This window comes from Hippichthys cyanospilos, chromosome 8, assembly GCF_059441005.1.
Source record: "Hippichthys cyanospilos isolate Australia breed blue-spotted pipefish chromosome 8, RoL_Hcya_1.0, whole genome shotgun sequence".
Classification (NCBI taxonomy): Eukaryota; Metazoa; Chordata; class Actinopteri; order Syngnathiformes; family Syngnathidae; genus Hippichthys; species Hippichthys cyanospilos.
Window position 1 is genome coordinate 8800703 of NC_142376.1, and position 24155 is coordinate 8824857.

Genomic DNA, 24155 nt, shown 5'->3' on the forward strand with positions numbered 1-24155 from the left:
TGTATCGCTAACTTATGACCTGCTTGAAATTTAGTGCGTACGAGAGTAGAGTTTCTGGGTTTTTAACGACAGTAACTTGGGACTCGCTTGAAACTTGAAGGTTAGGACTTGAGACTTCCTTACGACTTGCACATATGTGATTTACCTCCACCTTTGCTCTTTGCTACCGTTGCCAAAGGCATTGCTCACGCGGTGTTCCGTTGGCTTTCTTTAATGTATAATGACTGTGGTCCTATCAATCTATTTAAAAATTGCCCACATTCATTTTGTGGCTGGTGTTTTGAATCATTACCATCCTCAACTTTCACGGAACTCTTGTTTGGACTGCTTTTGCTCTCCAGGTGTTTTCTCCATTCAAAGCTAATGCTGACGTTGGGTGTCCATGCCCATTTAGCTATGGCTCAGGGCTCAGAAGAAGAAGAAGAAAAAAAAAAACATCTGCTGGGCCACTTTGAAGCATCTGCTTGAGCACTAACTTCAAGTGTCCTACCCAAGAACAACACAAGACTGTGATCACGTTCACTTAATAAAGTCCATCCAGCATTTTCATCATTCCTATTGCTTTTGTGTAGCTTTTTATTTTTCACTTGTTTATCCACCACTTTTTAAGAACTTTACTTGACAGTGTGACCCTGCCTACCGTTTTTTCTACTTAGGAGAATAAAGTGACTCAAAAAAAAATAAAAGAAATTCAAGAGAACAGTTCATTGATTGACGCATGGAATTGCCTGTAATATATTGGACATTTCAACACACGCTGTATGGCTTTTCCATTCTAAAGCAAAAACAGACCCAAAACTGAAATGAATCTAAGTTGAGTGGCAAATTACACTGGTCACAAGTCATTTCCTATGAAACTGAACAGCCGCTCTGTCCAATTAATGCTGTAGGGCAGACCTGGGCAAATTACGGCCCGCGGGCCGCATCCGGCCCACCTGCAGCATTTGACTGGCTCCTAATTTTGAAAATCGTCATGTCATTATTACACGCATGTTCAATTAGCAATAGCAATAGCTCAACAAGCACCACATGATAAACATTACCATTATTTGCATGTACAAGGTACGAGTGATAGTTACCCCAGTTTATGTGATCATAAACGAAGTGTTAGGCCTAACAATTTGTGCTCATGTCAATAACCCCCCCCCTCCCAAAAAAAAGAAAAAAAATCATGAATACTGTGGACTTTTTTTTTAACGATATATTAACTCATGTTAATATGTATACATGTAATGTTAATGTCTAGTGGCATTTTTATGTCCTAATTATGCAAACATCTTTAAATCTAGTGTCTTACAAAAGCAGTAAGTCATACTCATATGTTAATTAGTATGCAACATACTAGCATGCCGCTGTGGCTCTTGTCAACCTTTTCAGTTTCTCAAATGGGCCCCTAGGAAAACGTAAACTTCAACTGCAGCGTAAACACAAACGTATCGCTTCAGTTAGCTTTCTACTGACCTCTGCTGGTTATAAAAAATTTAGCAGCAGTGCAATATACATTTCCAGACATTCTGATTGCAGTTACGTTGGAATAATGAATAGAAATAGCATTCTTGGCTTGCCCAAAGATATATAACTCGCGTAAGAATATTAAAAATAAGAGGAACAATTAAAAAGAATATAACGAATAAGAAAAAAAATGACGATTGGGAATAAGAATGAGAAAAAAGTAAGAATTAAAATTAAAAAATAAGAATTAGAACAAGACAATTAGAAATAGGGTGAAAATAAGGAAAATGAGAACAAGGGGAAAAAAGAAAATGAAAACAAAAACTAAGAAGGAGAATAATGAAAAGGAAAATGGCATGAATAAAAATAAGAAGTATTTAAGAAGAAAGCGAAAGAAGAAAAAAATAAATAAGACTTAAAACAGAGTGCTGCACCTTTCATGTCTAATTTCTTAAACTTAACGTTTGTGTTGGCATCTCCAGCTGTATTTCAGCAACTCCAAATGATAAATCACATCACAACATTTTGATTTTAAAAGTTGTCAGTACCACGTTGTCTTTAAAATTAATCCATGAACATGACAATTAACAAACAACAAACAAACAAACACAAAAAACATCACCTAAACCCTACGTAGCAAAAACTTTTACAAAACGCTCAACAACAATTAGGCGTGGTATTTTTGGTGCCAGTTTATTTGACCATGTGCTTTCATGCTATACACGTGACAATAATTCTCTACAATCTACAATTCAAAACGTCAACGTTGATAATTGAAAGGCATCCATCTTAGCAGCATTTCGACTCACCATTTGCTTGTTCAAAGAAATCAGCAGCCGCATCATGAAGTCTACTTGCATGCAAGTTGATTGTCCCCACGCACGAGACCACGGCGGCCATTTTGCTTTTCACCCTAGACCCAAGCAAATGCATGAGCTATACCTGGCCGCTAGAGGGCAGTCTAACAACAATACCAAACGTCTAGAGTTCAACAAACGAACTTAACTACAGTATAAAATCAACCTAATGTGTCCTCTTTTGGATCAAAGAAGAAATCTGTTATATATATTTAAAAAAAAATACATAAAAAAAACTTAACTTCAAAAACTTAATTTTTAATAAATATATTCCACAAAAAAATCAATAAAGTGTCAGACCTGTTCTCAAAAAGAAATAATTATAAATAAATATTTCTACACAGAAAAACATTAAACATAAAGCGTCCTCTTTTGGGGTTACAGAGGAAATCTGTTCACAAAACTAAATTGTTAACTTAATTGTTAATAAATGGATATATATTCAACTTTTGGCATCATTTTAGAGGTGTGTTTAAAAAACAAAAAAAAAAACAAACAAAAAAAACTTAAATTGACAGGTAACGAGAGGTGGCACATGAGAAGATGTGTCCAACCATTCAAGTATGAGCGAGAATCGGAGTTTTTATTTTTTAATGAAATTGAATAACCTACTGAACATAAAATTTGTTTTATGGACTTATATTTTCCTGAAACATTTTCCTCAATAATTATTTTTGAAGGATTTTTGCATGTTTGTTTTTAAAATCTCGAGTACCCCCTAGAAGTTCTTCCAAGTACCCCAAGTACAAATCCTTTGTTTTGTACAAACCACCAGCAGTTTTAGATATTTTTCATATCATATTTCTCTACGTAATTTTCTGCATATTTTTTCTTTAATTATACATTTGATGTATTGATTTCCCCCAAATATATCGTTTAAAAAATGTAACGGCTCACCACCGTCTCTCTAACTCCTGGGTCTCAAATGACTTGTGTGCGATTTCTGCAGTCTGGGTTCCATTTTCTGCTCAAAGATTAAAATGTGAAATCGTTGTTGTTTGAAAATCAATTACCGCCATGACGTGCGAATAACACCGCTATTCGTTTATTTTGGAGACTCGGTATTGGGGGGTGGGGGGGGGGCGTTTTCATCGACTTTTCCCGGTATTGAATTTTTCCCCTTTCCAGCATCAGTAGCACAGAGCCAGCCTCCACACAGCCTGCGCATGTTCTTCTTTGCTGTATTTTTTTCCTAAGGGGGGTTTTGAAAAAAAGAAGTTACGAGCAGAGAATTCAGATTAAGACCGTTTGGCGCGGAGTGTGTTATTGGGAATTCGTTCTCCCCAGGAGCAGCGAGGGCGCGCTTGTCTCGCGTGACAAGAGGACAGTAGCGGAAAAACAGGTAGGAAACTTGGAGCATTTGTCTTCATTTCACGCATCGGCGCCTGAAGCTTGGCACTCGGGGACACTGCTTCTTGCTAGTTCCCACGTCTGAGGAGGTTGTCATGAGGACTGGAAGTGTGCATGACAAAATAAGTGGGCGGGAAGGGCCTTGTTGAAGTGTGTTCATGAGAAAAATGTATCAGAATTAACAGGAGAAGCTCGCGAGATGTGCGGAGTAATTTGACAACCAGCTCGCTGGTTCCTATTGCATAATTGGCACATTTCGTTATATGTTTTGTGTTTGCAAGTGTTACGCGAGTCGCTCCGGTTATTGCCGCTTGTGGATATATTTTGTACAATGTAAATGGCAGAAATACCTAATTGCGAATGCGTAGCTACGATGAGTTGTGCGGAGTTCAGTCTGTCGTATCCTTCCGCCGACATGCCAACTAGGGAACCCGTGCGAATTAGTGCGGATACGAACATGATGACCCAATGGCGTCCTCAACGTTGCAATGTTACAAAATAATACAACCCCGAGCGTCAATGACCTCCCCTAAGTTATCAACGTCATCAAATGGTTTATAGAAATACATGTACATTTTTTTTTTTTTAAATACGGACCTAAATCCTACTCGCGGGGAACGTATTTAACAAAAGTATTGGGACACATGCCCGTGCCACCTTCAGGTTGTGGACAAAAACATTTTTTCAATCGATTCTTTTTTCCGTCTTCAACGAAAAAAACAAAACCGGAAAACAAACACTGGATGGATCACAAGGACTATGTAGCGAGGCACATAAAACTTAGCCAAACTGTCAAGTTAGAAATACATAATGAAACATTGAATTAATTGAATACACAAAAATTCAAGTCAGAAATGTTTTTTGGGCCCATCTTGTCACATTATCCCGAATAATATTGCGTTTGTGGAATATGAATAAAACTGCAAAAACAACCTGTTTTAATTCATTTTGGACAGCGGCCATTTTGCCACCAATATCAACAGAAATGACATCACAGTATCTCAGGGGCTGACCAATCACCGCTCAGTTTATGAACATCACATGACCAAACTAAACAGCTGTTACCTGTGCAACTGCAATGTTATTTTTATGCCAACACACAAGAATGTCCACAGCACATTTTGAAAATTTAGCAATGAGCATCATTGTATTTTTAAATAAAAAAATAAAAATAAAATACTTTATACCTCAAATATGCAGTGCAGTTGTACAGCCCCTAAAAATAAACACACCATCCCTGGCAGTAAATGATCAGATCCAGTTTATGTCCTTTTGATATCCCTAAACTGTGTCTTCTACCAAATTTGGAACTGCAGAAGAGGATGTCTGCCAGAGGGGGGAAAAAGAAGGTCACAAAGCTGTCCCGCTCAGCCCGGGCAGGGGTCATCTTCCCTGTTGGCCGAATGATGAGATATCTGCGCACTGGCACACACAAATATCGCATCAGCATGGGGGCACCTGTCTACATGGCAGCAGTCATCGAATACTTAGCAGGTAAAATGACTACACCGTGTCTCTTGGAAGGTTTGTCTTCGTTAAAAAAAATTAGTCAACTGACTTTTTTACCAATACAACTGTTTCTAAAAGAGTATATATATCACAGTGACAAGTATAAATATATAAATAAGTTTAAAAATAAAAAGTAAAAGTATATAAATAAAAATTAACGTGTCATTAAATTCCATTTTCTTCTTCTTTGTAGCTGAGATTTTGGAGTTGGCCGGAAATGCTGCACGGGACAACAAGAAAGGCAGAATCACTCCAAGACACATTAAGCTAGCTGTGGCTAATGATGAGGAGCTTAATCAGGTAGCTACGCATTCCTTCAGCAACCTTTGATGTGAATTAAAATGAGGAAGATGTTTAAAGCATGTTTGTGTGCAAGATATTTGTGCCTCTTTATGTAACGGGCTCCTCTGTTCCGCATTTACTTCATAATTATAAGTTGAGAAAACATGGCATAGTAAGAGATAGTGTTCCCCGAGAATCAAAGTTCATGTTTTCCAGCTTCTTCGCGGTGTGACTATCTCAAACGGAGGAGTTCTGCCTCGCATTCATCCGGAGCTTCTTTCCAAGAAGAGAGGAAACCGAGTCAAAGTGGACAGCCAGGCGTCTGTCCCCGAAAAGCAGGAGTCACGCTCCAAAACCACCAAAGCAGTCAAACCCTCCAAAAAGGTTAAAGGCAAACGAGGGCGAAAGCCAAAGGTTAGTCTACTGATTGTGTGCCTTGCCCCCCCCAAAGACTGTCACTTCACAGCTGTGCCTACCTGATAAACAGGAATAACACTCCCACGTCCAGTCCAAATGTGGAGTCTAAAAAAAGTCAACCTACAACCTACTTGGTCTTGTTCAAACACAAATGAAGGCACTTTGCTTAAAACTAAACCACCGCTCATAATTCTCCATAGACAGATTCATGGTATAAGGGCATTTTGGCAATGAGTGGTGCTCTTGTGGCTGTGAGTGAGAGAGCTGTGCAGAGACTACGTGTGAGGGGGGAGAGCAAATGCATGTGCTAATGATAAGCGGAACCTGCAAAGAAGTACCTGGGATTGAATGTTGACACTTTGAAGATGTATTAGTATGCCTTTGGGATGGAATTAGTTAATTTATTGCCTGTTAGTAGAAAAAAAAACACACACAGAGGATGTAAAAATAAATATATAAAATAACTGCATATATGTTTTCATGTGACAGAGCACAGACAACGACAAAGAATCGGTACCAAATTCCACAGTTGAAGATGGCCCGGGTGATGGATTTACCGTTCTCTCAGCCAAGACTCTGTTCCTCGGTCAAAAGGTAATTTTGTATTCTTGAAGCCAGCTTTCTTTTTGGTTTGTTCCAAACTGCCACTTTGACGCTAAGTTGTTTGCTGGTGGGGAACCGCAGCTTTCTCTCACAGTGACTGAAATTGGCAAAATCGGAACAATAAAGGTGGACGCCATAATTAACCCAACAAATGCAGAGATGGACCTCAAAGATGCCGTCGGTGAGAAAGCGCCACTTCGGTGACACCTTGCTACTTTTTTGCACTCATCTGAACTATTTTTGCTGTTGTTTCGTTTGAAGGCAATGCTTTGGAGAAGGCAGGAGGTCAAGAATTCCTCGACGGAGTCAAGGAGCTTCGCAAAGCACAGGGACCTTTGGAGGTGGCATCAGGTACTGATTGCACCCATCATTTGACAAAAATGTAACATTCAAATTTAATGGTTTTTTTTTAATTCCCGTGTAGTGGCAGTGAGCCAGGCTAATGGAATGACAGCCCGTGTCATCATCCACTGCAATGTTCCTCAGTGGGGATCAGAGAAGTGCGAGGAACATTTAGAAAAGTCCGTGGAGAATTGCCTCTCAGCTGCAGAGGAGAAGAAATACAAATCTTTGGCTTTCCCGTCCCTCCCGGCTGGACGGTGAGGACACACCCACTTGTTTGCAATAAAAATGATTCATGCATTAGCACTTGTAGCATTCTGCACTGATGGGAAAATGAAGTCTCATGAAGCACTTGCAATATTTTTTTATTCCTCTCGATGGCGCTCTTGGATTAAAGATAAATGCTAGCACAGTGGAAAAATAGTAAATTTCCACTGCATCTTTAAACTGAGAGGAGTAAAAGATATCACCTGTTTCATGAAGCTTCAGTTGTCCATCGTTGGTGTTCTGGATGTACAATGGCTTTTTTTCCAATGATTGATAATTGAAAAAAATGAACTCATTAAATCCCCAAAGACATTTTTTTAAGACTCCAGACATTCAATCCCAGATACAAAAAAAATAAAAAAAAAATCAAGGGTTGACTAAAGGATTGTCTAAAAACGGCCGTTATTAAATAGATTAAGTATAATGGAATCAATTAGTAAGTACTAAACTTATTAATTTAGGTAGGTAATTTATTGTTGACGTAAATTACTTTGGGTAATCAACTGAAAAGTGATTACGTAAGGTACTGAAGTACACCTACTATAGTGATCGATAACTAAAGTAATCAAGTACATATACTGATTATTTTAGTCCTTGATTACCTAAAGAAATAATTACTTCAGTACTAATTCACAAAAAGTACCTAGAGTAATCAACTACTCGAGTTAAGTACTAGAGTTAACTGATTACTTGTTGATTAATGCTTGGACAGAGGAAAAAAAAACATAAAAACAGCATTTTTTTTTCATTAACATTTGTGCAGAAACAAGTGCTTAATGACTTCAAAATGCCTCACATTCCCGACTAAATAAAATAGAAACCTTGTGTTTTGTTGTTCACCATTCTCCAACCATGCGACCAAATGAGTTTGGATGTCTTCGTTGTTATTTAAAAAAAAAACAAACAAAACATGTCCTTAAATAAACCTCACCCACAGGAATGGATTCCCAAAAGCAACAGCTGCCCAGCTCATCCTCAAGGCCATCTCCAACCACTTTGTGTCATCCACCAACTCCTCTCTGAAAAACATATACTTTGTCGTGTTTGACAGTGAGAGTATCGGGATATACCTTCAGGAAATGGCCAAGTTGGACTCCAAGTGAGGAATCTTAGTTGTGGATTTTTCTCGGTGGGACATGCTGATGTCCTTTTCAGTATGGTGCAGTGAAAAATATTTGTTTTCTCTTTTTATTTATTTATTTTATTGCATTTTCTCCCAACATCAGCAAAGATATGAAAATATTAGAAAGATAAACCAACCCAAGTTAAAGCGAACTTTTTTTTTTTTCCCTTAAGGAAATAAAACTGATCAAAGATCCCTTTTTCAGTTGGGTAACGTTGAATATTTTACCACTTAACTCTCTTAATGCCAGGCATTAAAAAAAGAGAATTTGACAGCTAATTTTGAGTTATCTGAATATTTTTTCTTTTCATAATAATCAAACCAGAGCCATTCAAATGTTTTCCTTTACCATGACAAAAAAGAAGAAATTGACATGAATTCACGTCGGTCGGATTCCAATTGACATGCTTTCAATGTCAATGGTGCTCTAAGTTTTAATACATAAAAATAATGAAAAATAAACTTTAAAAAGAGGTATTCATTTACTTTGGCCTTCCTTTGTTTACTGATCTTTAAAAGAAGTAATTGCAAAAAAAAAACTTGGGGAGACAATTTTTTTCACTACACGGTAGCTGATAACACAAGCGGATCTGCAGTAAGTGAAATTAAGAAGGAAATGTGAACGGAACGCTGATGACAAACTATGTTGCTGTTTCTTAGAGATTAGATAATTTAAGTCTCTTAAGTTTGCCATTACGTTGTTGTGTCACGGATGTTTTTACATTCCATGTATAAATAGAAGTTATTTCTTGGCTTCTGTAGTTTTTCAATTACACAAGGTTACTGACAAAAAAAAAAAAAACGTGGTTCTCATTCTGCTTTGAAATAAAATGTTTTACATCATTTTGCTTTTGGGAGAGTCTTTCCATGACGATGTCTCGAAGAGTCCTAGGCTGCGTCCAAATGTCCACCCTCATCACCTAAGACACATTTAATAATAGTGAAAAATGCTCATAGGATTATGTTTCAGACAACAAAAAGTCTTCTACCTTTTGTCATCTAAAATAATTTCATTCGGCACAAAATTGCACTCATTCCTGTTTGATAGCTGTGTGTATAACACAGGAGACTCGTGGGAGGTATATGACGACAACAATCCTTATTTACATTAGATTTATTACATTTTAAAAAGTACGTCACTTTTTATTTATATATTATGTACAATTGATTTGATTTCCTGTCCAAGCAAAACATCAGTTCCAGATGCACAACGAAATAAACATTTTTTTCTTTTAAATCTCTTAGGCTGTTGGTGGTGCAAGACTGCCTGTTATTTTCCCACTCGATAAATAACATAAAACATCACAAAGAGGACGCCGGGGCCATCCGACTTAGAGGAGGCTCTCGACCTAACTTATGTGACACAATTAGTATTCAAGTAGTGAAACAAAATGTATTTGATAACTAAAAATTCCTACTCCTTGAAACACAAGGAGACATGATTTCTATGTCAACGTAAAGCGCGTAAGCCAGCCTGCCAATGAAAGTTGGTCAACTTTCAATTGCCATTGACGAAGGCAACGAGCACAAGCCTAAATGCGTTTCTGAAAGAATGTGAGCCCTCCTTATTGATTCAAAATTCAGTTGAAGTCATTTCTTAGAAGGAACTGGAGTTCCGCTCTTGGCAGCCAAACTCAGTTTGAGCCACATTCATTCAGATCCGCTGTAGTCACTAAGAAGGTTTTCGGCATTGTTTGCAGGCCTCGGCTTTAAACGGCGTGTGTTAACATTGTTCACAAGAAAAACAAAATAACAATACTGCACTATAGAAATAAATCTACGCATTGGAATGTTGATCTGCTGATCCTCTGAAGAAATGCACATGCACACAAACACTTCATGAGGTCTATTAAAACAGTTTTTTTTGGAAGGGTTTAAAAAAAAATCTATATATGTAAAAAAAAAAAAAAAAACGTGTAGCAGGGGGAATACAAACCAGTCTCTTAGTCCAATACACGAAACACAATATATATCTTTTTCTCCCCCTCGTGAGCAGAATCTCCACGAGTGATAACAAGGCTGCTAAGAACACGGACAGACCTGATTTTAACTGACATGCAGTACCTAAAATACTTAATTCTCCCTGCCTACAATCTCAACATTTACATGCGCCAGCAAACCTCAAATCTTGCATGATTATCAGGTTTAAATGTGGACTTTGCTTCACTGCGTTAACACGTTGGGAAGCACATTGCTGACATGCTCGGTTGCTCGGAATCGGAAAAACTATGTAAGCCCAAACTTGAGCATTTATGGAATCATTTTACTAGCGTATGTATGTAAGTGGAAAAAAAAAGAAAAGAAAAAGAAAACGGTTTTGTTATTTGACTACAGGAGTGTCCAAACAGTTAAAGCATGAAGTCTAGCTGTCAGAAAGCAAACAAGTGAAATTCCGAACATAAATAGCAACTCGTCAATGATTGGGCGAACTCGTCAATGCATTTTGACCTCCAGACTGTGGAATGAGTCCAAATAAACTGCAATCTGCCAGAATTGCCACTATGAACAAGTGATATAAACGGATCAGATCTGACTTCATTTGACAAGCATGTGGTGGTTGGGCTGGGGGGGGGGGGGGGGGGGGGGGGGGTCCTACTGGACCTCGTCCGAGGGGCTTGTAGGTCTGGGACCCGGAAGCAGCGGTACCGGGGATGTGGCCTCGATAAGGGCGGGGTTGAGGATGATTGGCAGGGACATGGGCGGGACCCCCACCTGTAGCGGAGAGGCAAGTGGTTGGATAATGAGAGGGGACTGGCTCAAGGGTGTGGGCATTTGACAGTGAGGGCTTTGCGATGGCACTGGCATTGGTGGCAACACTGGGGAAGATGATCGCTCTGGTCCTGAAAGACATTAGACCAGAACATTTTATGTTAGGCATTTTATTTTTAATCACGTATGTAGGAGTATACATTTGTATAAATCATCACATCCAATGCAAGTCAATGAACATAAAAGTGGTATCTCTAGAGATATCTTTTTTAGTAACTCCAGAATATCTATCATGTAACATCATCGGATATATTTCTGACTCTTCTTCTGAATTGTGTCACTAATGCATTTCAATATGAAACTTGCAAATGTTCCCAGAAATTTGCTCTCAATTTGAAAAGAAAAATCTCTTTCTTTCTTGGGATTTAAAAAAAAAGCATTACATTAAATCTGTTAAATTCTCATATCTTCAGGGTTACACATACCCCCATTTGACAACCACTGGTCTAAGCAAGTCATGGCCCAGGTACCAGATATGGCCCCATCATATGATATTACATGGCCTGCGAAAGCAGATTGTGAGGTCGGGCTTTGTTTTGTTTTGTTTTTTTAAAGCAACGTGTACCCCGAAATGCGTTTTAGATTTCAGTGCAACTTCTTGTTCATGGTGCATTGTTTTGGTATGACTTAAATTCTGCGGCGACTACAGTGCTAAAATGCTACCTTTGGTTCAAAGTTGTCAGAACTCTAATCTTGACTATCATATCTATGCAGTTGACACATAGGCTTTCTATCAATGTCCTCATTCTAAAACAAAATTTAAAAAACGGGATGAACCAAAATGTCCCTCAACTAAACGGAAACAAAATCTTAGGTAATTGTTTTTGGCAGCAAAGAAATTATTTTGAATCCAAAACGTTGGAGTGCTGATAAAACTATATGTGACTCTGACCATTTAGATCAAATCTGTCAATAAAATAACCTTTAACCAGCTGAAAAATGTATGGTGGTACCATTGGCAGCTTGGGTCTCCTGTGGTGATGATGGCCTGCTTGGAGTTTGAGGCTCTGCACAAATTATAGGCACAGGGGAGGGCGGTTGTTGGAGTGCTGGAACCACAGACCCCGGTGGTGAGGGGGGCTGGCCTGAGGATGATGGCTGCACCTCAGATGGAGGACTGGGTACTGGTTCTGAAGGAACTAAGGATGCAACATACTGAAGATGAAGTAACTTAAATAGTTCTGCAGCAAAGTTTCAATAGTTGGAAAGTCAGTACTTGATCTAAAACATGAGAGAAAAAATATATAGTCAAGAAGGCAAACAAGAACCTAGAATCCCTAACATATAGCTTCAGATTATATTGTTTCCCAGTTCTCAGTCATTTATTTAATGTTTGTCTATTGTTTCTCCTTTATAGTGCAAATTTCCTGGTAAAGCTGTAAGGAAAAAGGGCTTCAAATTCAAATTGCAGTACAAACTGTTTAGTTACTTGTAACGTTTATTTGCAGTTACAATGGCCAAATACGGGAAAACCCCAACTAATATGACATCATTTACACCTTCCTATATCTAACTACTTAAATGCCAGCCAATTAAGAGCATTTTGGCTTTCAAAACCCACAGGGTGTCGTGCATCAGTAAAGTCTTTTTTCCCCAAGATTTGGGATTCACGGTGGAGTAGGATCAAAGGACCCCCTGCCAATCCTCCTTTGAAGACGGTGATTGACAAGTGTACTCCTCAGTGTAAGGGAATGAAATCATGAATATGACGTTTCAATCCTCGGGCAGAATCGTTTCTGTTCTACGACAATAAAAATGACTCCATTTTTGAGTTAGGTCAAGCAGCTTCAAGTGAAAGTGCATGAAATAAACATGTACCTGGTAAAACAGTTTGTTTAAAGAGCTCTTCTCTAAGGTGAGGCAGGAAGCAGTCGATTCGTTCCCACGTTATTTCCCATAAATCTGAGTATCTTGTCTTGGAATCTGGGCTGCGGAAGATTTCTGCTGTGTCCATCACCAGCAGCATGTTCTTCAGAGACTCTGGGATGGCCTCCAACTAAACATACCAACACAGATGTATGTTGAGTTCCACATTCACAGACATCTATGCTACGGAGTGACATCACGTTTGCTGTCAAAGCCCCCACCAATAAGTCACTGGATCCTGCGTGCATGTACTTGTCCATGAAATCCAGAATGGTGAGCCACAGGGCAGCAAAGGTAGGCAGGGACAGCAATGGTAGGAGATGCTGTAGAAAAACCTGCCATACATGATGATCATTTAAAAACATAGCAATTATTATGAAAATACATATTCACACAAGCCTGTGAGGATCGTACGTAAAGCCTAACAGACTGTTTCACATATTGAGTCCTGAGAACCGTGAAAATTTGTGTAATTAAAGCCCACCACTATCAAAAAGTTTTACAATTGACTGCAGGTGCTGAGCACTCCATGACATTCCTCAGCTAACAACAATACCTACTTGGTACCATGATGCCAGAAAATGGCACATATATAAAACTCTAAAATATGTTGATTTATCCATTGCTTGTGTATAGCGCAAACCTTTGATAGGATAGTACAGGCTCTCATTCTGGTCTCCTCCATTCCACCTACATCAGCTGGGCTGATGTTGTTTAGCAGCTTGGTCAATAGTGGGAATAGCACCTGCAAGGAGATAATTAATTTAGCTTTTTAAATGTATGCATTGATTTAGTTTTTTTTTCCTTTCCAAATTACGTAAGCTGCATAAGAATCACCTTATTGAAGCAGGACTCCCATTCGGTAGCATCTAGCGTCTGCAGATCGTGTACAAGCAGAGCCCTCTGGAGGTAGTTGAGAGCCTGCATGCGCACTTGACGTCTGGCATCGCAGCACAGCCAAGCGATGCCTTTGGTGATACAAGTGCAGAAATGGAGATATACACCAAAGAAGTGATTCAAATTAACCTAAAATGTGCCAACCAATCTAAAAGCGGTTTAAAAAATATGTTTTGATAAGAGCTTAGACTAGGGGTGGACCATTTGTTTAAATTAATGGATTTATAGAGGACATTAAATTGTACTATTTTATATAAAATTGAGACAAAATTCACATAAAATACTTACAAATAACAATAAAGCAAAATTATGAAGTAGAATTGAGGAAAAAATATATATATACACACTCACACACAGTACATATACTGTATATCTATATCCTTGGTTCAGCGCATAAGTAGCAAAATCAACCTGCTTTAATCCATCTCGGGGAGTGGCCATTTTGCAATTTAAATGTGCATACAGTATTTACAGCATTTGCATATCCCCCCTGAGATGAAACCCATTCATTTGTGTCTATTGTATTGCACATTGTACATTTGTTGTTGGTCGATGTCTTTGACTCATTCAAACTACTCCTACTAATTTCTGGTGTGCTCAGTAGAGGACATCCTGGCCTTTCCAATAATGGCTCGTGTTTGGGTGGGATGCAACTAACCTTGCTATCTTCCTGAGACAAATTGGACACAACAATGGACATAAATGAACAGGCTGGGTCTCATGAGGATATGTCGATGTACGCATGTGTAAGTGCAGTTAGAAATATGTAATATGTAATAAGTTTATATGTTGAGTTTTTAATGTGCATTGATTTTTTTCCCCTCATTGATTTGCGATAGGGCAAACTTGAAATAGGTCAAGTTAATACCACCTTTATTAAAACATGCATTAATTGCAAAATATAACCTAAAAGAAAATCTGTTTGAAGCAAACACATGAGCATGATATAGTCTGTACAATGCAATATAAGCAGACCTTGCAGTAGTGGGCACCAGCAACTAGTCCACAGTGTCTGCGAGTCAGCTTCAATCTTTCTACCGGCAGCCTCCAGATTCCGCTGTTCTTCTGCCCAAGAGCTGTAGATACTTGCAGCGCGAGTGTGCAATGTGTGCATCAAGTCTAGAAGCTAAAACATTAGACACAATATGAGTAAGCATTAACAAAAGAAACTATAATACTACAATAATAAGTTGGGTGATAAATTCAATGTGATGTCTGACAAGGCACATGCATATTGAATATGGATTTATCGTACATGCTAGTAGTAGTGATGGACAAATGAAGCAACATGAAGCATTTGTAAAATTTTTCACACCTATAGATGGCACTCATGGTTTGAAGAAGTGGAAATTTAATATATTTTCATTGAATTTCCATTGCATTCACATTTATCTTTAAATTAAACCAGGAGTACAATCTAGAGTAAAAAAAAGTATCGCATGTGCTTTATGAAGCTTCATTTTCCCATCCCTGGTTAGCAGACCTGTTTATTTTCAAATGTAAAGCCGACAGTGCATCTTCAAATATTCAATGCTTCCCTTTTCCCACATTTAACATGCCAAACGTCACACACCTTGTTTTTCACAAATTATAGATTCAACATCCTGTATTTCCTTTTTCTCAAAATTCTGAATTCAACATCTATGATGTGAAATGCATTTGCTACTATAATAATCTATCTTGAAAAAGCCAATAATTCCATACAATATAAAATTCCATAGGAAGAGCTTACTTAAAACGCACAGTGCAAATCCATCGCGAGTGTGCATAACAGAAAGTGACAGCACAATGCATTTTCTGTTCATTGAGATCAAAAAACATATTTCACGTCAGAATATTTACTACAAGGTCAGCAAAGAATAATGAATGCCTAATCAATCGCACAACTCAATTCAAATGAAATTTCAAAAAGGGAAATCCTATCTCATATGGATGAGTGTAAATCACTAAAAATGAATAAATATCTGCTATATTGGGTGTAGGTCAGCCTTTCCCATTAGTCATACTGTTATGTTAAATATTTGTGCAACTTCCATTCTCTGAATGCTTATTTCAATTGCGGATGTGGACTAGTCTATCCCAGTAGTTATTGAGCAAGAAGCTGGTTACACCCTGAACTGGTGGCCAGCCAATCACAAGGCAAAAACAGACAATCAAACATCCACACTTACTGTACATTCACACCTACGAACAATTTCGAGTGTTCACACTGACCTGCATTTCTTTGGATTCTTTTTTTCAAAAAAATTGTTCTTACATACACATATTCAAACAACTAAATTGCTTTAGGCTGGTGCAATGTTTTTAGATGAGGAATTACTCAAAATTGCACCACCCCTTAAAGGCATAGACACCAAAAAAATTGGTAGCCCCCCCCACCCCCCTGTTAAAATCAAAGTAAAAAAAAAAAACCACAATCACTGCTGAAATAATTTTTACCTGACATAACTAATCATGACTAAAAATGTACCGAATATTAGCAACTGTATTTAAAATCAGGCAATAACTAATGTTGCAATCAAACAGAATACTAAATAGAATGAAAAAGAAGGCTCCTGTACTTACATCCCGACTAACCTGTAATGACACAGTATGATAACCTGCTGGGACACCTTCGTCCTCCTCGTCATCACTATGGGAACGTGATGGACGATGGCCGGAAGCTCGACTTCCGCCTCGTCTTGCCCCATTCCCACTCTCTTTCTCCTTTCCTCCAGCCTTCTTCCTTAAACGAGACTTGGCAGAATCGTACTTATGACTCTTCTTCTTGTCATGGTTGCGGTAACCTGAGGAACGAAACATGCTCTAACACATTTGCAGTACAGCTTGTAACATTTTGTCAAGTTCTATTAGTAGTATATAACATATAATGTGTAGTGACGAGACGTCTCACGAGATTGAGTCCACAAGAACAAGGATTTGGTGAAATCTGTAATATAAATAATGCCCAGTATAAATGCCAGTTTTTAAAGTTATTTACCCACTTGATGATGACGAATGACTACATTTTTTATATCTATATTTTTTGATAATCAACATTTTCTTTAACCTAAACTCTGAGATTTTAGACAGCTCTCTCCGCATAGTTATTTTTCAATGAGACAAGTGACATCAGACCCACAGAAGACACATTTGACTCAGCCCTGTATGTTCAAAACTGATCAGTAGCAACTGCAACCATGTTAGGATGCCAGCATCAATGTGTGCTGTTTTGATTTATGTCTATCAAATCTCCTATGCAAAGTGATCTGACTGCTTTCGAAGACACGGAAACTGAGCTAGCAGCTAATTTATGCTAGATACTGCGCTCAAAGCTAGCAACTGGCGCTATACAATAAAATGTCAGCATAAGTAATTTTAAGTGTCCTATTGAACATGATTTCGGAACAACCTGTAGTTTACTTTGGGAATTCCGACTCACGTCGGGTGGGAGGAACAGTTTATGAAGTAGAATGTATTGTCACCGTCGATGTGACATGTTTCCAGAAAGGATTTGAAATGAATAAATAAAGTGTCCCAAAGTGTTCATGTCCATACATTATTCGGTATGGTGAAGTCTTATTTTGAAGCGTAGGCTGGGCATTTCACCACATTTGGCAGCAGGTTTTACTGCGATAAAGTGTATTCTGCTGTGTCTTTTATTGTATGTGCATTTGAGTAACTAACCTCCATTAAGACTAGCCTCCACGAATACCCGGATGGCTCGAACACACAGCTCAAAGTTGTCTGGTGTGACGTGGGCGGCGTCACGGACAATGAAGGACAGTGTTTCAACACACTTGATGAGAGACTTTGTGTCATGCTGACCCAGGTCCTGACCCAGTGTCAGACTGTACTGGTTGACCAACGGGTGATTGAGTTGGGATTTGGAAGTCACTGGTAGGGTCTTACTAATTTCCAAATCCTCTTTTCCAACCTAAAAAACACAAAGTGGTCTTTAAATTGAGGGTTTCCAGAAAAAGGTCAAAGCATAAAATCATCTGAAGTAATGTGTGGGTACTGACCACCAGCCATCCACTGGTAGCTACATCCACATCTGTTGTGGAACGAGGGATCCGTGCCTTGCTGTGTTCAGTGTAGACCTCGGAGTCAGATGTATAGCCGCGATCTAAACTCACTTCGCTCGGATGATGGGATGGCAGCTCACTGTCCGACTGAGCACCTGGACAAACAGATTACAGATTGACTCGTGTCAAAACATAAATACTTCACAAATGAAGTATTGTTGGAAAGGGGGATTCAACAAGAATTGCTGATTGAATTTTCAACGTCAATTTATTGATCAGAAGGTCAAGTTACTAAAATGTGTGCTAATCTTCTCAAGTATTATCTTAAGTATTATAAATTATAATCTGGGATCCTTCGTGGGTGATTGCACAATGGCTGAAAAATTCTCTCTGAAAAATTCTCTCATCTTCAATAATGGTTTCGTTTTTCACCTGAATAAACCACTATGGTTTTCATGTTTGTTTCAAATTTAAATTGCACAAATGTAGTTTTCACACACAACACCTGTTAGTCCTGTTCCAATAGTTTGGTCACGAGACAAAATTTTATAAATTATGTTTGCGTCTGTTTTCAAAATTCTAACTCTAGTTATACTTGACAGTAAACGAGTATTTTTAATTATGTTTCGAAGCTATGCCGTGGCTTCAAGCACAGTCAGTTCAGCCATCCTTCATTTGAGAAGTATGAAAAGGTCTATTTAAAAGAGCACATGAACATAGCACAACTTATGGCTAACAAACAGGCTAATCAAGCTCAATAGCTAATTGCCCTCTTGCCAGATGGCAAGACAATCTGCAAGGGCAACACAAGCTCTATTTAATAGTTTTCTTCTTGCCTTTCATAAAGCTAAGCATGTGCGACCCAAGTCGTCCTATTCTGAGGATATTTGCTACTGAAGCGGCTTGGATTGGCTGTTGGGCGGGGCTGTGTATCATTTTCGTGAAGGAGATTGCTTATATTATCACTTTACAGTTGACGGAGATTTTGCTCTGACTTCCTTGAACTAATTAAACTGGATCCAGAGCAACCCATGTAAACTATAACTGTGTGTACACACAGATGGTGTACTGCTAATGTCAGAGCGACACAGAGAAGGAATTTGAGGGAAACTGTTTTTAATGAAAGAAAGGATGCATCCCTAATGGTACTCATGTGAGTAACCCATAAAAAAAATAATACATGCACCGCTGTTAATTGAATTGTGAAGTATTCATTTTTATCATGTCTAACCCAAGCGTTTCCACTTTGCGACAAAGCAACTGTGTTTCATTTTAGTCAGCTAAAAAGTGTAAGAGGCAAAGTGTCATATATTAAAAATGTATTGAATCAAAATAGCAGATGTTTATTAATGCTTAACAACTATGATGTGTGTGTCCTAAATGTTTAAGCAATCTTAAATCAGAGAAATATTGCACCTGTTTCGATGTCCGTGCTGGAAGAGGTAAACTGAAAAGAGGCAGGAGGTTTCACTCCAGCCCCAACGCATTCAAGCAGCGAGAAGAGAGTGTACCAATGGTCTGTGCTGTGGATGTTGGCTGCATTGGTCTTGAGCAGCTCATGAAGGCCATAAGCCACCTCTCTGCTTACCCGCGACAAAACATGTGGTTTCATCATAAGCAGGAGACGCAGAGAAAGTAGTACCTACATGTGGGATTCAAAAGAAAAAAGATCAGAGGTATTGAAATATTTTGATAGCACAATTAAATGTAGTACATAAAGATGGCTAGCCAGTGTTACCTACTGGTAAACAATTTTAAGTAAATAAAAAATAATATCCAACATGAGAGCAGATCAAAGGGCAGTTATGCCATGAAGGTAGACTATTAGACGATCAATTTCAACACGTGTCAAGTTTACAAAATAAAGAGGGCACCTTTGTGTTGGCATCGGAACGAAAATATACTAGTAATGTGCTATGGCAGCATCATTATCCCAAAATGTGCAAATCATTTTTGTGTCAATCATCAATACTTCAAGAGCAATAATCTTGCTCTTTCAATATATTAAACACATTTAAATTCTCATGTTTTTTTAAAATACTAAAAATACTTTAATGTAATTTCACTTTTTGGGGTGTCGCACTTTCACATTTACACAATTTTCTTGCCTACCTTGTACAATGGTTTGACCTTGAAAAGTGTTATAACATTTAAAATTTTGAGAAAGTTTGAGATCGCGCTCAGCTCCAAAAATGCTTATCGAGTAACGTCTACATAAAAAACATTATATAAACTGAGAAAATATAATGAATGAAAAAAATGCAGTATAATAACAAGAAAAAAAGACAAAAACACTGTGTAATAAAAATGAAAACAAATACAATGCACAGAGTCCAGATAAAAATGGCCATAACCAAAATGACTGATTACTCATAATAAACAGAAAGAGGGTTAAAATAATGAATATAAAAACAGGTAAGTATTGTAAAGGGAAACACTCCTTGGGAGAAAACAGTGTTCACCATTCAGAGGTCATTTTTTGATGCATAATAGGTCTAATAGGTCATTTGTACCGTTTTTTTAACTGCATTTCTTTATTTGAAAGTAGTGATGCTGTGAAAAACATTTACAATTCATAAATAATTTTATTTATTTATTTATTTATTTATTTTAACTTGAGTCCAGGATAGGTACTTGGTGCTCGTGTACTTAACGCTCTTATGCGAAATCATTTCTAGTGAACAAAAGGCTGTGTAAATTATTTTATTTTGACCATGCCATTAATTAGCATTTATCTTTTCTCTTGTTTGAACATGTTCATTTTTGGGGGCTTTCATGTGACACTCCTAGATCGTACTTTCGAGAACCTACTCTGAAATTCTGGCTTCGTACTGTACCCGAATATCTGACATGTGACTTTACGGAAGAAAACGATTGTTGTACCTGGGAGCTTATATCTTCTCGTCGTAGCAAGCGGATAGCAAGTCGAAGAAGTCCTACTACAGCTCTCTCCACCAAGAAGCAGCTCTCGTTAGCGTGAACGCAAAGGTGACAGAGGTGGTCACGCACTGTCTGCCACACGCATGACACGCGGTCTCTGAAAATAAACATAAATTATTAATATACAAAAATTTTGATAAAAGAAACAAAGGTGGTATCCTTTTATTCTGCCTTAACTCCTACCGATTTTCCATCACAATACGCAGTAACATTTCTAAGCAGAAAGCGGCATCCTCTTCATCATAAGTCTCTTCATCAGGGGTGACGGATATTAAAGCCTTCAGAAGATAAAGTAGTTATTTAATTTCCAATCAAATAAATAACTTACATGCAACAACATGCCATAAAAGATAACATGCTTAGCATGGTGGTTGAAAAGAAAAAAAATCTGTGTTAATTCAATCAACAGTTACCTTCATTAGTTCCTGTAAAGACTCAAGCTGGAGGAATTTGCTTTCTGTGATCATCTTCTCTGGGTCACATTGCTGAAAATAAAGAATAAAAGATAAAGGTTTGACATTTATATTTGAGAATTTGTCTATTCAGAGATTGTTGGGGAGAGGAAGGGAAAGGCTATCTTTCATTATTTGAAAAGTGCATACAAGCATCCACAATCGTCTGCAACGTAACAAAAAAAAGGACATTTTGTGCAGCAAAGCACTGTCTTCCTTATTAATGTACATCATGTAAGTACAATATTAAAAATTGATGAGCAAGCATGAACTCCAATTCCAAATATGATGGGCCAAATATTAAATTCTATTCATGAGTGGAAATTAATATATTACAAACTAAAGGTGTCTCCTAAATATGTGTTGGGCATGCTTTTTAGGCACAGTTACACTGGAAGATATTCTGGAAGAGATTGAAATGGAAATAAAATGTTTTGGAATAATAGTGTTTGCAACGTTTATCCATTAATAAATAAGCAATAACCAATTAAAATATATTCTAAAGGCGTGTCGAAACACAAGGATCCACCGTACACTAATAAAGACAACAAAATCAAACACATGATGACTGAAATTAATTTGTGTATGTTATTTATTGTAAATTGTATTCAGCACCTTTATGCAGAGGATGGCGGCCTGTTTGGCTTCCTGATTTTCCATAGATGGTCCTCTAAGTCCAGACTGTTCCGTGCCACTCAGAGTCAGCCAGTTGACAAAACTCAACACTGCTGACTCCCCACTGAAATGATATTGCGGAAAATTGTATATTTTAATGCTTAAATGTCTTGTAGCTCTTTGTGTCATTACAAGCTTTAATTGCCATTTTGTTCAGATCAGTAAAAGTGACAGCATTAGGTGTGACTGTGTTTGGTTTAAGTGTATTTGCGTTCTTTTTTTTTTATGTTGTAAATTAATGTTAATAAATTTATGGTGTATTATTACATCAGGTGCATGAATTGAACAGAGATCAAAAATGCAAATACCGATTAGAAGGAGTCTCCTCTCTTTGAAGAGAGATTTTCCCATTTGGCTCGAGAAAGTCCTCCACCTGATAGAAAAAAACCCCAAAACAAAACAAAAAAAACAACTCATTATTGAAGAACAGCCGATAGGTGGCAGCAAAAACCTCCAAATGAAAGCAAAAAGACTAGCTTTGCACAAGGCAGAACTAATTCATTGGCCTGCATGACTAGTTCTGTTGAAAACAAGTATAAACAGAAGTTCAAAAATAAATGTAAACAAGTAAACATAATACAATTTTAAGTAATGTTATAATATTAAGTGTAATTAAGTACTATTTTATCACTTGAAACTGACCTCAACCATGGCTTTGGGTAGGAGTTCAGCCCTGAACAGCTGAAGCATGGATTCCATGATGTTCTTCCAACCCTCTCTCAGGATGTTGCCGTGCTGATGGGCAAGATCAAACACCGTCTTGGCGGCTGTTTGTGCCTTTGTGTTGCTCCCAAAAACAGTTGGGAGGTTTTCCACTGACTGGAAGGGAGAACAGTCAGTCATATCAATGCTAACTTTCTGTTTGCCCATCTATTTGTCAAGGAAGTAGGTTGTAAATGTGTTTGTCTGCAGTTAAGAATCAGCTAACAAAATCACATAATGGTCTACACTGTACAATATATCAACCCACAAAGAAAATGTCACCACTTTAAATACCTTGTTTTTGTGATAATATAGTACCAAATAAAACATTTTGGTATGTCATTGCAAACAAGGTTTTGTGGCAGTTACAGGCAGAATACAGTGACATATAAAGTTTCCTCACTTCACTACTCAGAGTGGTAAACTTGCACAATGAGATGATCAAATTGTCAAACACATCGTTAAATCCACAGTGAGCTGCTATCTTGGCACATTTCCTGCACAAACACATGCAAACACAGACACATTATTAGTAAAACATTTCCGAAAGAAAGTTTTTGCATGACTTGAATGATCTACTATCATGCTATCCTGACAACCCAATGCATTTGTAATCAAACGCAGTATGCATTCAAACAAGGCAGCTATTTTGAGTGTTTGTGGGTGTTTAAGTCAAACAGTGCACAGAAATTGTTGAATTGCTTTTAAAAAGCATACACATTGTTCAGGTTTGTAAATAAAGGTGAGTGACTGTATATGTGTCATATTATGGAGCCATGTCATCAAAACGTTCTTCCAAAACACCCTACAGTTCAACTGAAATTTTCAACATACAGTACCTAAAGCCAGTAATGGCCTTTTGGAGGATGTTGTCATCCAGACTCTTGTCAAAGACGTAGGAGAGAGCTGCAATCGTAGGCCCCCAGGTCATGGTGAATAAGTCGTGATCATAGCTGCCAGGTGGCAGGTGAAGAAAAAGCCCTTCTGGTGTAGCGCCACGGTGTAGCAGCACACTCCATACGTAGTTCTCCTTCACCAAACCAGTCTGCTCATCCGGCATAACAATCTCATCATTCCTGGAAAAAGGAGGAGTTTTGATACTGTTTAGTGAAAACACAGATGTTTCTTAGTGAAATCAAGAGCCACTGATATTGATGCTGAAATATAGTGTTCGGAGCATTAATTCAGTCTTTGGAACTGTTGTGTTGGTCAAGTCAGGCTTTCTACAATTCCAATGCCATCAGTCCTGTTCAAGAATCCTCAAGCAAACTGTAGTTCATCATGATGCTGCAACAGTAGTTTGTAAATAAAACTTACTTGATGGCATTGTAGATATCCTCGAGCATGTCCTGGTTAAAGTCTTTATTTCCATTAACTCCTTTCAGATTCTTCTTGAATTGCTGTTTCAAACAAAAACAAGTAGGATATCTTATTAAACCAAACATCATTTCCAACTTCTTTTAGAGCGAAGCTGTTTAGAAATTCAGCTAACGGCACAGTTTAATGCTTTTACATGAATTGAGCATCGACCAAACAATTAAAAGGATTCTAGGTGGGTAGACCCTCATTATGTGTCACTTAATATTGTTAAGCCTCTAAAACGGGGATTAGGGAAAAGATCCTCCTGTAAATAAACACAATCACC

General features: G+C 38.0%; 2 protein-coding genes across 5 annotated transcripts in view; one reads left to right on the plus strand and one right to left on the minus strand.

Moving 5' to 3' along the window:
• Window positions 1–3405: 3405 nt before the first annotated feature.
• macroh2a2 (macroH2A.2 histone) lies at window positions 3406–9045 on the plus strand. Its single transcript, XM_088420819.1, has 9 exons — window positions 3406–3651; window positions 4976–5153; window positions 5362–5468; window positions 5667–5864; window positions 6357–6461; window positions 6552–6651; window positions 6732–6821; window positions 6895–7069; window positions 8017–9045. The coding sequence occupies exons 2-9, from the start codon at window positions 4982–4984 to the stop codon at window positions 8180–8182; spliced, it is 1113 nt and encodes a 370-aa protein (XP_088276945.1). The 5' UTR covers window positions 3406–3651; window positions 4976–4981; the 3' UTR covers window positions 8183–9045.
• A 253-nt stretch (window positions 9046–9298) lies between these two features.
• Window positions 9299–24155, minus strand: part of gbf1 (golgi brefeldin A resistant guanine nucleotide exchange factor 1) — a 54219-nt gene continuing 39362 nt past the window's right edge. For 2 of the 4 annotated variants that reach the window (XM_088420818.1, XM_088420816.1), the window contains 20 exons: window positions 23828–23910; window positions 23350–23586; window positions 22914–23007; window positions 22451–22627; window positions 22117–22181; window positions 21749–21872; window positions 21095–21166; window positions 20865–20959; window positions 20625–20778; window positions 19158–19383; window positions 17739–17896; window positions 17401–17650; window positions 16312–16520; window positions 14710–14860; window positions 13675–13805; window positions 13481–13582; window positions 13059–13172; window positions 12790–12967; window positions 11925–12110; window positions 9299–11042 (listed from right to left, as the gene is read on the minus strand). In XM_088420818.1, the coding sequence (XP_088276944.1) occupies window positions 10795–11042; window positions 11925–12110; window positions 12790–12967; window positions 13059–13172; window positions 13481–13582; window positions 13675–13805; window positions 14710–14860; window positions 16312–16520; window positions 17401–17650; window positions 17739–17896; window positions 19158–19383; window positions 20625–20778; window positions 20865–20959; window positions 21095–21166; window positions 21749–21872; window positions 22117–22181; window positions 22451–22627; window positions 22914–23007; window positions 23350–23586; window positions 23828–23910 (3054 nt within the window). In that variant the 3' untranslated portion in view covers window positions 9299–10794. Of the gene's footprint in view, window positions 11043–11924; window positions 12111–12789; window positions 12968–13058; window positions 13173–13480; window positions 13583–13674; window positions 13806–14709; window positions 14861–16299; window positions 16521–17400; window positions 17651–17738; window positions 17897–19157; window positions 19384–20624; window positions 20779–20864; window positions 20960–21094; window positions 21167–21748; window positions 21873–22116; window positions 22182–22450; window positions 22628–22913; window positions 23008–23349; window positions 23587–23827; window positions 23911–24155 lie in introns of all 4 variants that reach the window. The other 2 variants (XM_088420817.1, XM_088420815.1) reach the window with 1 other exon arrangement.

Bases quoted from the DNA above. Each gene is read 5' to 3' on its own strand.
- macroh2a2 (XM_088420819.1), top strand. From the start codon at position 4,982: ATGTCTGCCAGAGGGGGGAAAAAGAAGGTCACAAAGCTGTCCCGCTCA. The intron at 5,469-5,666 runs GTAGCTACGCAT...CATGTTTTCCAG, and splicing joins ATGATGAGGAGCTTAATCAG to CTTCTTCGCGGTGTGACTAT. The intron at 7,070-8,016 runs GTGAGGACACAC...CCTCACCCACAG, and splicing joins CCGTCCCTCCCGGCTGGACG to GAATGGATTCCCAAAAGCAA.